The 16,595-nt window shown below is 39.1% G+C and overlaps 1 protein-coding gene across 3 annotated transcripts in view; it reads left to right on the top strand.

The window, feature by feature from the left end:
- The window catches only part of PLD5 (phospholipase D family member 5), a 176,251-nt gene that overhangs the window by 65,176 nt on the left and 94,480 nt on the right, over positions 1 to 16,595 (top strand). The window contains exon 2 of one of the 3 annotated variants that reach the window (XM_036380367.2): positions 2,707 to 2,843. In XM_036380367.2, coding sequence (XP_036236260.1) covers positions 2,707 to 2,843 — 137 coding nt within the window. Of the gene's footprint in view, positions 1 to 2,706; positions 2,851 to 16,595 lie in introns of those variants that run through there. The other 2 variants (XM_036380368.2, XM_036380369.2) reach the window with 2 other exon arrangements.

The raw sequence follows: 16,595 nt of genomic DNA, 5'->3' as shown, positions 1-16,595 counted from the left end.
GTGCTGGTAGAATAGCAGTGTTCTTACTAATAGTACTAAGCTTGTGCTGCTCACAGTGAGCAGTACTCACAAACTGCAGAGCTTGACAAGCTATATCCATGAAAGAACAGTGATTTAAACTTCATACAATTTTCAACTACAACACAGCAGTCGAGAAACCTTGAATATATTCCCCAAAATTATGTGGAATGGAAATTAATGTTCGATTAGGAGGATCCATTCAGAATTATTTTGACCTCTTAGAAATTGCTGCCATAAGATTTCCTGGTATTTAACTTTAAGCATTTGTTGCTTCTGCCCTTTTTCCCCCACATCCCCTCCTCCTTGTGGTACCATATGATTTTTGGTACTCTGTAGATTTTGTATTGATTTGGCCTTCAAGCTTTAAGCAGGCTGAGAGGTTTCCAGAGGTGTGTTATGACTTACAGCTCTGTGGCCACCTTTTAGTGAAGCATTGCCTGCTGTCTCTGTGAGCACTGGCCAGCCTCGAAGGCTGATGTGGTTCCTGCTGGCCCAGTGGTCCCACTACTGTCTGTGGTTGTTGTGCAGCTTGCATGGCAGCGTGACAAGAAGATGGGAGTTACTCCCTGGAGCAATAGCATGTAGTCTTTCACACCATGTGGCAGCTAGGATGCTTGTGCTACAAATTTATCCTGAGTAACTCAAAATTAGTCCCAGTGTGTAGAATGGTGGCAGTTAGCCTGAGTTGGGAGGAAAAAGAGCCCTATCGTTGTGAGCCCTGCTGGGTCACACCCCCTGCTCCTAGGGACTAGAAAACGAGCCCAGGCTCTTTTTGGCTCTTTTTGGTTTGCTGGTTATGTGAGTAGCTTTGCTGCCTTGCTGCCATGGTGATACATTCAGTGCATGGAGGAACGTGCATCAAAGAGTTCCTGCGAGTGCACTTGCAGTACTGCAAAAAACTGCATGAGACAGTGGTCATCCTAACAGCAGTCTGAAGTGTCCTGATGAAGAAATGGCATACTGCAGTGTCCCAGACCTGAATGCCTACTTTTCTTTGGCTGTTCTTAGTTCTTGTTGTTAGGAGTATGAGGCAATGAGAGTGTTGAACAATTTTATCCTATGTCCCACTGTGCAGCCTTAGTTCTGGACACTCAGGTGCAGTAATTTACAACTCTTTTCAAATGTTACCATGATTCTACCTAGCAGCAGGGAAAAAAAAAACTTTCCAAATTTATTTCTTTAATGAGTTAGTTTTGTTATGGGTGAAGAACATTTTCTTATGCTGAATTCTGGTAAGATTTTAGTTACTATAATAGAAATACAGATTTAAACATATATTTGAAATGTATAAAAGCGTCTAATATGCATTATATTTAAAATATGCTTATAACCTGAACCACACATTTGGTATTACTGTTAAAGGCTTCATTTATCACTAAATTTCAGATTAGTTTTTCCTGTTTGTCTGAAGAAGTTGTTTGCTGTGTTTTGTTTTTCATGGACTGAAATAAAGTGTTTATATCTGATTTATTCTGAAATGAAACATGAGCATATTTCTCCTGAGAAGTACGCTAGCTGGGAAGTATTGGAATTTTTTCTTATTTAAAAAAAGAGTTAGACCTTTTCTTTAGGTGTATGGGAAAATGTTCTTATTACTCTGAAACTTGTTGCTTCTTAAACAAAATATTGAGAACAATGGAAATACTGTGAAATTGGTTATCAGCTACAAGTGTGATGTTGTTTCCTTTCCCTTACACTTTTCATGCTTTCCCACTTTCCCATTCCTTTATGAGGCCTTTTCCTACATGTGACATTTTAATTATGGAGCAATAATGAAAATTAAGAAAATGACTATCGCAATAGAAGTTAGACATTGATGTTTTTATATTTGGATGTGGTCTTGTTTAAATTTACTTCAGCAGGAAATTGCACGGTATATTTGTTTGAACATTTGGTTTCAGAATAGAATATACTTTATCCAGCTATGTAAATTGCATGTCAAGAGACTGTCTTTAGGAGATTTCACATTTATCTAGGGGGCTACCAGCTGTATCTGATTTATTACTGCAAGATTTCATAAGGTAGTGCTATGCCATGTTTAATATTTAATCTGAGATGTGAAGGGCATTGCCTATTGTACTGAGCAACAGTTTCCCATTGTTTCCTTGAATCCCATTTATCATCTGTGAATGTGTTCTGGATTTTGTTTTTGTGTTCATTATATTATAGATATTGTAGGGCAAGGACTTCCCAAAGTGTCTGAGTGGCTGTGACAGTCATAGTGACAATGTCAGGTACTTTTTGTAGCAATAGAAAAAAAAGACTTTGCTTCAGTCTTGCAATGACATGTTTTATCTGAACTAAACACAACAAAACTTCTAAGTGCCATCCCAAGTGCGTACTTTACCTGTGAGCCGCAATCAGAAAATACTTAGTTAATGTAGGAGTCATTATTTTAATGCATAATGCTTTCCTTGTGGTACAAACAGAAAGCAGTTTGAATTATGAATATTATTTGTGACATGAATTATTAAACAGTATCTGAGAGATTTAAAATACATCTCAAGGTGATACATGAAGGACAGTTTTGAGAGTGTTTTCATCTTGAGGTGTGTTTCATGTTGACAGCTATTGCAGTAAGGTCTTCAAAGAAATTTAGATCTTATGTAAGTGTTTCAGACACTCAAGTCGTTGACTAGAATGTGCTCATGCCATTAAAACTTTTTTAATCTTAATCTCTTTCAGTCCCAGCAAAGATGCATTGTGATCTTTGCACTGGTATGCTGCTTTGCAATTCTGGTTGCACTGATATTTTCGGCAGTGGATATTATGGGAGAAGATGAGGATGGACTCTCAGAAAAGAACTGTCAAAATAACTGTCGGTAAGAGGTAACAAACAAAACTTCTCTTTTGGGGTGGAAAGGAACATATGTGTGTTACATAAGGGCATGAAGTAATTGCCATGGTCCTGTGGTGTTATTGGGAAGAGTAGCTAACAGAGGAAGAAAGTGGTTTCTCATTTTAAATTTTTGGTTTTGGAGGTTAGTTTAACAAAATTAAAGCACACTTTTTGAAGTTATTTTTGATGGTGTGTTTTGAGCAAGACCCTTGTGTTAGATCAATTATTTTGTACGCCTGAGCCAAAGCCCATTAAGTTTCAGTAATTGAGTTCGGAGGTGGATCACATAGTTCCCAGTTCTTTCATGTCTATTTCTCATCAAGACACTTCTTTCTTTCTTTCTTTCTCCAGAAAGGTCACTAATACCTTTTGACCTAAGATTGCTGTCCCTTCTATGTAGGGGGAGCTTTTCTATTTCCTGTTTGATGCATTCCTGTTATAGACATAGTGGCTTACCTGTGAGCTGTAAAGGAAATCAGTGATATGATCAGAACGATGAGTGTTGACAGTGTTGAATTAAGATTTGCCTCAGATGCCTGCCATAGCTGTGTATATCCTTTAACTTTTGGTTCTGTTAGTTTTAAGTAAGTGATTAGTTTTTTAAGCCATTCATTTCCTGACTGTGAATCTCATTTTGCTGCTCCTCACTGTCAGCTCCTCCATTAATTGGTTCATTAGTGATGACCAGTGCTTTTCCTGGGTTGTCTTCTGGGCCTCTTCTGTCCGCCAAGCTGATGGAAAAATCATTTGTAGGCGACGGCTGGGTATACATTGGGTAGGAGCTAATTGACATTTGCATTTTAGAATAATTTATGAAAGATTAATGTTTCTTTGAGCTTTTGATCCTTATTTCTGTTATTCTTTGCTCATTTTGTGTGCAGACTCTTTAGGGACAGTACCTTTTTATGCTGCACCTGTTACATTACAGACAGCACTAATTCAGAATCCAGAAAATTTTGTAATGTCTTTTCAATTATAATGGGGTTTTTAAAATATTGTTTGCATGCTGCTTAAGAAACCAAAAAAAAAACAAACCCAAAAAACCCCAAAAAAAAAAAAACCCCAACACAAGAGGATTCTTTAAATCTGTACCTCCATCCAAATGGAATATAGGTGCAGGATCAGGTAGCTTTGTCCTGAAACCAACTGTCCATCTGGCACTTTTTGCCATAATTGTTTTTAGGTTGTGTTTTGTTCACTTCATTGTACTCCTACAGATCTGGGCAGGCTTCTGATATCTTCTCTGAATTTTCTAGAGCTGAGCCAGCTTTCCTTTCCCCATCAAAGTCTTAAGTGGTCTTTTACTGTGAGGTGTTGCCTTCCAAAATTTTTGAAGATACTGCATGTGTCACCTCTACACCCACTGCCTTCATGTGTGAATCTTTGACAGAACTAGGTCAGATGAGGGGAAAGTCTTTCTGCTCATTGGCTTCAGTGCGCTGCACATGACTTCAACACAGTCGGAAACTACTGCACCATGTTTCCTCTTAGTTGTATCAACTCATGGTTCCCATTCTGTTCTGGGTAGCTGTGTAGGCCTAGCCAAGGAAGGACTTCACCTTCTTCACTTTTAATTGTTCAAAGGAGAAAAAAAAATCAGAGTAGAAGTGATACACAGTACTAAGAAAAACGGGGATATTAATTTTTTTCCATGTGACTGGATTGATTTCTTCTGTCTGTTTGTATGGATTACAGCAATCTGCCTTTCCAAAGAATACTTACATTTGCTCAATGTTCTGTTGGTTCACATGTGTCACATGTGTCCTCTAAGACAATCTTCTGGATTGTGTTAGAGGAGCCTGAGACTAAATTCAGCCCCTTGACTTTAAACATAAGAGTCAATTAAACTGCTCTGCATTTACAGGGCTAAAAGTGAGCCCAAAGCCCAGCTCTATTTTAAGGTGCCTTTCACAGAGTGATCCAAGTGCGTGATCTAGGTACTAATGCCTGAACCAGAAGGCACATAAATGCTGTGTGTACAAACTGCCGAAACCAGTTCTAATAACAGTATCCAAGTGCTGGCAGCTGCTACCTGCTAACATTGAGTCCTTCTCTACATGATAAAACTGGGGTCTTTTATGTGTTAAATACGTCACAGAAGTGTCACATTAGCTGAAGTGTCACAAATCAATGTCTGCCAATGGCATATATTTAGTACTTGGGCTAAGCACTTTTAATAAGACAAGAGTTACTGAATTCTTACGTTTCTGCTGCGTGAGTATTTTCCCTGGCATTCAGGAAGAGGTGTGTACATTTGCAGGATGTGCTGAGACAGAATGGTAATAGACGATTTTTAAACTTTTTTATAATGAAATGTTTGTCAAATATAAGTTTATATGCCTGAGCCTATAACTCTTTTTTGGTTTTAACTGATTGAATTTGTGAAGAATGTTGATGGGAAAGGATGCTGTGGATTTGAGAAGAACTTTGCTGATGGTTTTTAGTGGCTGTTTTCTTTGGAAAATTTAATTTCTGTGTTTTTTGTTATAAAGGAAAATACACCTGAAATAGAACTGTGGTCTAGAAAATTTCTCTGGCTAGAAAGTTTTGGAGATTGTGTGAAAAAATAGAATTTTAAAGAGAACGTAAGAAGACTTTAGAATCTAGAGCTTTTGCCAGTGGTGTTTTCCAGTAAAGCTTACATCTCTCTTTGTTGTTGTGATTGGATTGTTCAGGAACACAAATGCAGCTTTTCTGATCTGCTTGTAATTCATCATGAGGCTCCTCCTCTGTAAACCATTCTTTAATTACATGGGGAATACTTACTGCATATGTTCCCAAAATGACCTTACTCTTTATTGATGTATTTATTTCTCTTGGGGGCTTTGTAACAAAAATAAGTCAGGGAATAGGAAATCAAGCTTTTTTGCATATCTTCTCTGATTGCCGGAGAGATTGATGCTACCCATCCTATTAAAAGGAATGTCAACGGATTGAAATTAAAGCAAAAAAAAGTAGCAGTGACTATGAAAAGTTGGGGCTTTGCAGTTTGTGCTCGTTATGTGATGGAAACTATTCTCTTGAGACATCCACAGTAATGTTGTTCGGCAGCCCTGATGGATGAGACTGGTTAAGAGGATATATCTTAGCAGTCTGGGAATGTTGCCTGTCTTGCTGTGGGTCCATTAGACACTGAATCTATAAAATTAGATTATTGTAATTTGAAAATAGTACATTTTAATGGCTGATCTATTGTGAATAAATCTTGGCTAGCCTCTGATGTAACTCTGTGTCAGTTAACACTTACTTTGTTGGAATTGACTAATAAACTCTAAAAATTGCAATTTGGGAAACAGAAGAAATTACAACTATCAAGAGATTGTCTCTGCTATCCAAACAATTTGAACCAAGGTTGTTTTGATTTATTAATGGTAACTTGAGCTGTTCAAGGCTCAACTTGAGCCTCTTCTCCTGCTTGTTGGTGCTGATAGGCATGCTAGGGGTCCTACAGAGTTTGCACATGCCCTTGGTTATCCTTGTCTCATTGGCCTTGCCAATATCCATTGAAGCAGTGGTAGCAGCTGGCATAGCTCCTACCTCTGGCTGTGGGTTTGGCCCGGTCTCTTGAGAGGGACTACAGAACAAGGAAAAAGGGGAAGCAATGGTAGCTACTTTCCATGCTTACCAAGCTAAAACTAAAACTGTTGTCATGATTTTTTTTTTCAATATTGCCTTACTCTGATGATAATTGGAAGGATGTTCTTGCTTTCTGTTTGTGTGTGTTTTCAAGGTAGATTCTGTCTTGCATTCTGTTCCAGTGATGCTGGTTTGGTAATTTCTCTTCTCCTCAGAGTCATATATAATGAAGGCACTTGCTCTTTTGTGTTTGGATTTACATTGGAAGAATTTGCTGTTGTTTATGACAGGAGTGGCAAAGCCTATTTAGTTCACTTCTTAATTGTAGGGAGGCTTTGTCCAGTCCTGCCCTATAACAAGGAGGCCATGATACCTGAGCAGTGTTTGTGATTTCTTTAGATATTGTTTGGATTGTTTTGGATAAGGATTGGTATCCTGGAGAGGAGCTGAATCTTCCTGTTGACGGGCAAAGCTTTAGAATTCAACAGTACCCTTCAACACTGAATTTTAGAGATTAAATCTAGTTGCATACAATAATTACTTATATTGAACAATTACTGTGTGTTGCATGCATTGCTTTCAATTTCATTAGATGATTATTCTCTGGTTGTGAAAGAGGGCCCACAATTGATTTTTTTCTGTTGCTTTATAAATCTTTCTTTCAACTACTCTGCTATTTCACTGAGTAGGGTTTTGCAGCACTGTTAAATAAGCATACTGCAGCACATGCTTACAGTCATTTACCTTGGAAGTGCTTTGCCCCTGGCTTATTGTGGAGGAGATTTTCTGTGTGCTGTGTGGGTTCTGAACATAGCAAGGTTTATATTGACTGGTTTCTATTTAATAAACAAACTATGACAAGCATAATAGTTAAATGTCTAAACAGAACAAGATGCTCAGATTTTGAAAAGCCTGTTAAAGAGCAACTGAAGATTTCTATTTACAAAACAACTACTCCACTTGGCATAAAAATGCTTTCTGTCAACATGATGGACTAGAGCATCAAGTCTATCCTCAGTCAGTTTGCAGACACACCAATCTGAGCAGGAGTGTTGATCTTCTGGAGGCTCTGCAGAGGAATCTTGAGGGGCTGGATCAATGGGCCAAGGCCAAAGGTATGAAGTTTACTAAGGCAAAATGCTGGATCCTGCCCTTGGGTCACAACAACCCCTTGCAGCACTGCAGGATGGGGCAGAGTGGCTGGAAAGCTGCCCAGCAGAAAAGGACCTGGGAGTGCTGGTTTACAGCGACTGAACATGAGCCAGTGTCTGCCCAGGGGATCAAGGAGGCTGGTGGCATCCTGGCCTGTGTCAGCAGTGGTCTGGCCAGCAGGACCAGGGCAGGGATTGCCCCCCTGTACTGGTGAGGCTGCACCTCGAGTGCTGTGTCCAGTTCTGGGCCCCTCACTGCAAGAAGGACATTGAGGTGCTGGAGAGGATCCAGAGGAGGGCAGTGGAGCTGGTGAAGGGTCAGGAGCACCAAGTCCTGTAAGGAATGGCTGAGGGAACTGGGGTTGCTTAGTCTGAAGAACAGGAGTTTCAGGGCTGACCTTATTGCTCTCTTCAGCCACTTGAAACAGGCTGTAGCCCGGTGAGGGTCAGTTTCTGCTCCCACATGGCAAGTGGTAGAGGAAATGGCTTCAGGTTGTGTTAGGGGAGGTTCAGGTGGGATATTAAAAACTATTTCTTCACTGAAAGGGTTATGAAGCATTGAAACAAGTTGTTTGGGAAAGTGGTAGAATCATCATCCCTGCAGGTATCTAAAAGAGATAAAAATACAGGGCTCAGGGATGTGGTTTAGTGGTGAACAGGGTTAACAATGGTGCTGGGTTAATGGTTGGACTTTGTGATTTTAAGATCTTTTCCAGCCTTAACAATTCTAGGGTGACTGTTTTCTTCTTGGTTTTGGGTGAGAATGAGCTGTAAAACCTCCTAATTTTTGCATCCAAAGAAGGAATGCTCTTTCAATTGAAGTTTCTTGGCTGGGCACTGCAAAGGCCTGATGTACCTCCTGCAAGTCCGTTCAACATCTGAAGCCAGGGAAGGAAATCAGGAATTCAACTTGCACAAGAAGTTTTGCTTATCCTACCTTTTATTTTTCATTTTTCAAAATGCATTTCAATGGAAAAAATAGTGTATTAACAGTTCGGTACCTGTACAGAGTACAATTTTTCTCCTGTGTTTTGGCACAAAATACAAAAAACAAAGGAATTTTTTTTTTGTTTTGCATTTATTTTCAGCTATAGAGAGTGTCTTCACATATAAAAAAATAAGTGGCAAAACTTATGATTGTATAGATCTTTTTCTGTCTGTATTACTCCCAGTAGATTGTTCATAGTTAATTACATTGTATGGGCTTCCACTCATTTTATTCAAACACACAAACCTACTATTTTTCCTACTCTTTGTTCTGTTAAATTGAATTATTTTCTGTGGAGTTTAGGACAGAGGGCTTTAGAGTCTCCTTAAGGCAGCTTTTCCTGCCATGATACGTGTTTCTTAGGATGTAAAACAGAGATTAACGTGTTTTGTGTTCTTGGAAATTACCTTTTAAAGTATGTGTTTATTTCTGCTTTTATGACTTAAAATTTTTGAATTGATATCAGAGAAAATGTTCCAAGCTAATAGAAATCAAATTCCAATTACTTTAAGGTTCCTAGATAATGCAGGTGGGATAAAGGAGCAATTAATGTGTTAGAGTATCCTATCTCCTGTGTAGTTTGGTGGAGCTTCTCTGTGATTAAATCTTTTTATTTTCTCTTTTTTTTTTCCTCTCTTTCTCCCTTCTCAGCTTAATTTGTTCTTTTCTCTTTTCACCTTAATGTCTTCAGAAGACTGAAATTACTTCATCCAAGCAGAACTCAAAAGATTTCTGAGGTAATTTTCTATACCAGATTGTAAGGCTATACTAAACAGAGTTATTAAATGTAAAATTACTGGTCATTCTCATGATCTTTAAAACTGATTTATGACATTTCAGAGATGTTTTTATTCTGCCTGGTGAGAATAGCCACCCAGCCTAATAAAGCTCCCTGGTAAGTCGTTCTTCCTTTTGCTTGTGGGAAAGGCATTAAAAGTAGCTAAAAATTGCAGTGGAGTCTGTCTGAATTCATGCTCCATTTCAGGGTGACTTGTTCGTTCAGCCAGAGCTGACTTTGCATCAGATCCTAGCAAGCACCTGTTCCAATGACACCATTTATTTTTAATTGCTTTTCCACCCTCAGAGCAGTATATGAAAAAGATACTTATTATCCTGTCAGGTTACATTAGATGTATTGGGTTCTGCAGCTAATCCTAGGACAGCACTGCACGTGTCCTCTGGGCTAGCATGATTTGATACTCATCAGGGGTGCAAGTGTACCATGCTGGATGATTTCTGTGACCTGCTGAGTAGGAGGCTGAGCCTGCCTTTCCGAGCACCATGGCGGTGTCGTGTTCAAGGGGAAGCAGGTGTGGTGCCTGCTGAAGCCCAAATCCTTGTGCAGAGCTGGTGGGCCTGGTGGGCTTGATCTGCCTCTGCTGTTCAGCCATGTGCAGCTCACTTTGCTGTGGTGGCCCTAGGCTGCACCCCAAGGGCAGCAGCTCCTGGCATTTACGTCCTGCTGGGAGGCGTCAGGGAGAGCTGCTGGCTGCGGTTTGCTAGGGCTGGTTTATCCAGATGCTCTTTACATGTACAGGGAGACAGCTTTTGGGGAAATGTTTGGAGGTTTTTCTTTGTTAGTCTGAAGATTTTCTTCCTGGTTTGTTTTCCTCTGAACACGTCGGTGAAATCTAGGTAAAGCCAGAGTCACCTCTCAGTGGCCTCTGGTATGGTGTCCATATGTCCAGGTCTCTCTATTTAGTCAAAGCATTGTTGTGAGTAACACTTCAGATACAGATGGCTCTTGAATGTTGCAAGGCTGCAAGATGTCAATCGCCTGTGTTAAGCAGGAAGGTATGAGTTTGCTTCCTTTATTCAATTTACCCACATCCAATTGTCCTGACCAAGGGTAAAAAATGCACTGGAGAAATGTTTCATTACCATTAGTACTTTTTCATTTTATGTTTTAGGGTTTGTTGTTTTGGTTTTGGTTTTTTTTCCCATAATTAATTTGCTTCCTGTCAACCAGACTGAAAAAAAAAATAATGCACAAAACCAGCTTTGGCATGTGCCAGATGCAGATCTATCATTTGTTCTCTATTTAATGACCAGTCCTTTCCAAATAAGATTATTTCAAAATTATTATACAGCTGAGAGTTCTTATGACTGACAGCATAACAATGTGGTAGGTTTAAAGCTGCTTCCTTTACATACTAAGTGTTGAAATGGCTCTTCTGAGCACCATCAGTGATTTGCATGCCTTCTGACATGAGGGGGAGGATTCATCTTGCTTCAGACTAAACTTTTGATGGATATTTGATACCACATTGGAAGTGTTGGCTTTGACTTTTTACTCTAGATCTGATTGTAACTCTTGGAATAAATATGTGACACTCATATATATGACCACATATTGTATCTTATATCTTCTGTCATTTTGGCAGGTATAGAGTTAATTGATTTTCACTGAGTTATCAAAATATTTCTTTAAAGAACCTGTTGGGGAAATTAAGTGATTTTTAAAAATTTTCTTTGTTGTCATTTATGAAGTAGTTCCTCAAGTTAGCTGGGCTTGAATGATTTTTAGAACTCTTCTGCTGGCTGAGTATTGGAGAAAAATGCACTTTTACCAGTATTTTAGCAAAATATGAACATGCATAAGCTTCATTACTGATCACGACACTTTAAGGCAAGATGAATGTGTCACCAGCATCAGGCAGGCAGCCGTGATTTGGATTTTGTTCAAACACTGTCAGAAACCCTAGTCCTTTTCTCAGCCAGTTTTGGGTCACTTGTATCAGCTTGGCAGTGCATGTTTTACAGTTCATTGCAGATGCTGGTGGAGAGTATGGTTCAATAAATGCATTAGAGGATACTTGAGGTGATATATTTGGGCCAGTGGAGACTGAAGTGCTGGACTAGTGGAGGTGTCTCCTGAAAGATGCAGCCAGTGCCAGTGGGACAGTGACAGACTGCAAGAGCTGCCCCATCTGCTGTGTTTCATAAATCCATGTGAGCCACCTCAAAGATATCCCCATAGACCTTCCAGTTTTGAGCCAAGACAGGCTGCCAAAACTGAAGGCAATCCATCACTACAGCAGCTTTGGGGAATGCTATGGGAAAGCAGTAGAGATGTAACCTCTGTATGACAACAGGCAATCTACTATTTTCCCTAGTGGCACATCTGTTTGCATGTGAAAAGACTTCTTCAGGACTGACTAGAGAGGAGACAACAGTGAATTTTTCCATTTGCTCTTGGGAAGAGTCACACAAATACCTAAAATCGTCAGGCAACTGATCCTGTGTCAGAGGTACTGCTTTGGCCATGTACACACGGTAGAATTTCCAGAGAAAAATGTGCTTCTGATATTTAAGGGGGGTTTTATGTTTTCAGGCCTTTCTTGAGAGTCAGGATTTTGCTGTTTAAATATATTCGATAGGGTAAATACCAATAAGTCAGTTAATGCTTTCTATTAAGACCTAAAGAGGTGTTTGGTTGCTTGTTTTCTTTTTTTCCTTTGGTGTTCTTAAAGCCCTGCTTTATCAGTCTGGATAGCTTGTGTCTGTTAGGGGAAGAGGTTCCTGACTCTGTTCACCTTGGCCAGAAATGTACCCATCAATTTTTCTTCCCCCCCCCAGTTTTAACTTGAATGCGACAAGTTTCAAAGATGCAATTTTAATCAGATGCAATTCTAGATGGACGTAACCTTATTACCAGTAAAAAAACCCAAACAAACAAACAAACCCCACAACCAAAACCAAAATCAAACCAACAACAACAAAAGAGAAATACAAATTGATACCACATAAAACCATCTGACAGTAGTTAAACCTATCTTAGTACTCCTAAGGTGTCCTGGAACGTTTCCATAGATTCTTGCCTCTGTAATTTGAGCACTGCAGTGTCCTTTGGGAATGGATACCTTAGGTACTTAATTCTTTTCATCTGTGGATTTTTATTACTGTTCCTACCTTGACTGTACCTGCTGAATTTGCAGTGCTGATTTCAAATAGTTGCTGACTAAAGTTTTTACCTTCAATTTTCCTTCATTGTTTTGCAAAGCAGTTTTGTTTGTTCTTGCTTGACAGGAAGGGCATTAATTAAGTTTAAGGTATTGTTGGATTGTGTAAATGCCAACATCATAGAATATAATTTAATTTCTATTCTGGATTAGAGAGCTCTTAGAAAATTCTCATTCAATTATTAACACCATAAAATCATGCTTATTTATGAGGAAAAATAATATTTTGATTCTTGATTGGTTTCTGCAACCATAAGCTAACACATTTATCCATTCCAAGTCATACCAAGATAATCAGGGCCTTTTAGAAAGATGCATGGGCCAAAAGAAAAATAGTAGCAATCAAATTCTCACTTATTGTGTATTGATATGTAATTATTCAGTCCAAATTAGTGTTGCTCTTTACAGTTACAAAGTGTCCATATGAGAATATCAGAGGTTGTATGGAAAGAAATAAAAAGGCAACATAAATTCTGTTATTAAAAAAAAAAAAGCCTGTAATAATTTGGCATATTCAAGCCTTATAAAAAGGTTTAATATGAACATAGTCATAAACTGAATGTAGAAATAAAATAAAAACATCTGGTTAACTAATTAATGTATATGAGAGGGCTATTTATGCAATATTTGTTGTTCTTCTGAGAGGGTTTTTAAAGTTGTTATGTTAGGATATTTTAGTGTGTTTTACAGATGGGTGAACATTGAATGGGCTGCTGCTTTAAAGAGCTAAATAGGCTTAACAGCTGATGAGGGGCTCATGTGATTGCTATATGGCTTTGTACAGGACTGACTAAATACCTCAGCTGTTGAGTTTTACATAATTTGAAAGTCATGGTAATGGTATTAACTCAAGACTTAAACACGGTAGAAACAAAGGAGAGAGGCTGAGATTTTTTTTTCAGTGACTAAACAGGTACCAAGTGAGCACTTACTGTTGTGCTGGGAAGGCTGAGCTCCTGATTCCTGACTGATGCTTGTGCAGGGTGTTCCCTGAAGTGTGCAGCTGAGTTTCCTTAGCCATGACAGGAGCGAGAGTGGCTTCACCTAAGGAGGGCAGCGTTTCTGTCCTCATCTCTGTCAGGAAGGAAGCTGCCTGTGGTGGGCTGAGGGCAGAGCTTCCCCAGCTGCCATTTAGGTGCATTGCCTGGAGTCAGGAAACAGGCACTTCACATGGGCCAAACTGCTCTGTGTTACAGTATTTGGAAGACTTTTTCTATAACATTTGTACATAGTGAATCTTGAAGACATCAGCTCAGAATTAAGAATTTATGAACAAATAAGATGTTGAGAAAAAAAAATTGGTAGTACAAGGGAGTTTTTGTGTATAAACTGAGGATATGTTAGAACTGTGGCATCAAACTGAAGATATTTAGAAGTACAGGAATAAAACTAGGCCAGCATTTCCATATTCCTGGTAAGGGGTCAGAAATCTAATGGACAAAAAGAGATTAATTAAAATGGAAATTGGCTGGTCCTTTCTCAAAACTAAGAAGAAAGTGGGAGGGGTAAAATAATGCGTTTGGTAACTAAAACTGGGATTTAAAAAAGTTTCTGTTCTGATTGTGTCCTTGTCCTTTTATGTCTAAAGATTAAACATAAACTTTTGAAAGATGTAGACAAGGCAGTTATGTGGGTTTTTTGATAAGCATATCCTAGAGATCTTCAATTACTGTATGGTAGTGAACAGAGAAAACTAAATGATGTAGTTCCTCTTGTTTAATGGTATATATGGCATTCTAGATAATAAACAGACATGACAGATAGATTTCTTATTCTAAATTCAACAGAATGGGTCACTGTTTCTTTTTTTTTGGTAGAAGTTTTGCAAAATGTACCTTATCTTTTTTCATTTCAATTCACCTCAGATCCTCAGGATCCTCATGTTTTTGTAGTTTGACCTTCAATGTAGCACCTAGCTGTCTACAACGTGATAATGTGGGCTACAGATCTGCTTTTTACAAGGGTGAACTTTTAATTTTTTTTTAAGCACTGAGTAATGTAGCACCTTGATGTTATGAAAACAACAGAGGCACTGTGGCTGTCACATAGGCCGTCACATACTGGCAGGCCTTAGTGGAGGGAATACCATTCCTCTCATTAACATCAAACCTGAGAAGCAAGCTGGATTTCAAGAACTTGCATGTGAGTGTGGATGTTTTGAATAATGAATGGTGGTGTGTTAAATTGTTAATACTTTATCTACAAACTCTGACTTGAAGTAGTTCATCTTACTGCTTCTGTGTATTTCATTTTTCGTGGCTTACACACTGATTAAATCTTGTCATGCGATAAAGATGCTTCCTCATTGCTTTCTTATCTCTTGCGCTTTTTAAAATTTATTTTTCTTCCCCTTGACAGACATCTGTAACTTGTTTTCCTTCTCGCTTTCTTTACCATGGCATTTGGGTTTGGCTTTGTGAGATTCTGATGGTGCTTACTCTTCCCTTGGGCTTTTCATTACAGGCCTCCTTGTGGTCTTTCCCTATCCCCCAGTGGTTTAGAAAGTGGCAAAACTCCATTCCTTGGAACATTTCCAGACTGCCTCCCACACACATGCGTGTTCCCTGCCTAGATGAGCTATCTCGAGTCTATATTTGGAGACTGAGAGTGTCTGGAGGATAAATCTGTGTTGGCCACAGAGCTGCAAATATCAAACGAATTCACAGTTTTAAGTATTATGTTAAGACAAGAAATTTGGCTAATTAGTTTTGGTGTAATTATTAGAAGACTGTGTGACAAGATAGTTAATCCAGTGAATATGCTTATGTGATGCCAGTTTTATTAGACTTGAAATCAAAATATATCAGCTCTTCTTACACCTGAGAAGGATTATATTTTATGACAGCAATTAGTAGGCTTTAATAAGGTGTACTGACTGAAACAAGACAGACTCTTCTTGGGTTGGCCAAGGGATGTCTTTTGGGGTGAAATGTGTAGGATTAGTGTTTAACCAAGAGATACTGTGAAGATGTGCTATTCTGCTTTAAGCAGAGGGAAGTGTGTTTAACCCCTGCTTACACTTGGATTCCTGAACTTAATTCACACTTTGAAACTGGGCATCCAGATGCTGGGTAACTCCCCTGTGGAATGGCAGCTCCTGGTACTGCAATACCCTTCTGGCTCAGCATGGAGCTCTTCCAGAGAGATTCAATGTGCTGATTAGTTCCTGGCATTGTTGCAACTTCTCACTCTGCCCCTCACTCGTACATTTAAGTAATGTCCTTTGAAGAAGCACCTTTAAGTCAGCCACTCTGCTGTCCCCATCCCCAGGAGAAACTTGAGACCCTGTGGTTCTCTGATTTTGCTCTTGCTTGCAGTAGTTACTGGGATCTGTGACTTAAACCCAATATACTAGGTTCAGCTTATGGGAATTGAAGTTGCAATTGGCTATGTTTTTGTTCTTTGATGAGTTCCTACAGAAAGCTGCTTATTTTGTTAAGTGCAAGAAAAAAAAAAAAGTAAGGATTTTAATGTTCCTTGCTACACAGAGCCCATGGATCAGGAAGGGCCTTTGTTTTGGTACACTCATTGGAAGTGAAAGGTGCTGCTTGAATTTTCTCTGGAGTGTGAAGACTGGTCAGGTCTGCTGGTGCCTCAGCACCCTCAGGCACTTGTCTCTCAGCAGTCTGCCATAAGAATCCGCTGACCAGCTCTCAATTCTCCCCACAGCTGCAAAACCCATTAAAATTTTGTAGTGCTGACAGGCAGAAATGCTGTAAAAATGCAAATTTTCTTGTGCTGAAGGGCAAGATGCCAAGAAATGCTTTTCAAAATGTTTCACTGCTGCATAAGGATTTAGGGTAGTTGATACAGCTGGAATGCTAAGTTTTAAGCAGTGGGAGGGAAGCTTTTACCATTAGTAAGTTCACTAGTATTTTGGATCTTCAGTCACCTGAGGACTTTGGTGCATAGTGTTTGCTTTATGTGCCTTTTTTTTTTTAGTTCTATTTTAAAAAAGAAAATAACAGGCTAAGAGGTGATGTTCTACTTTGCTGGTGCACAAAGGAAGAACTGCTTCCTAGGCTCACAAATGGCACTGAGGTCACCTGCCTACATGC

This window comes from Molothrus ater, chromosome 3 (genome assembly GCF_012460135.2).
Source record: "Molothrus ater isolate BHLD 08-10-18 breed brown headed cowbird chromosome 3, BPBGC_Mater_1.1, whole genome shotgun sequence".
NCBI classification, from domain to species: Eukaryota; Metazoa; Chordata; class Aves; order Passeriformes; family Icteridae; genus Molothrus; species Molothrus ater.
This window is presented reverse-complemented; position numbering and strand designations above follow the sequence as displayed.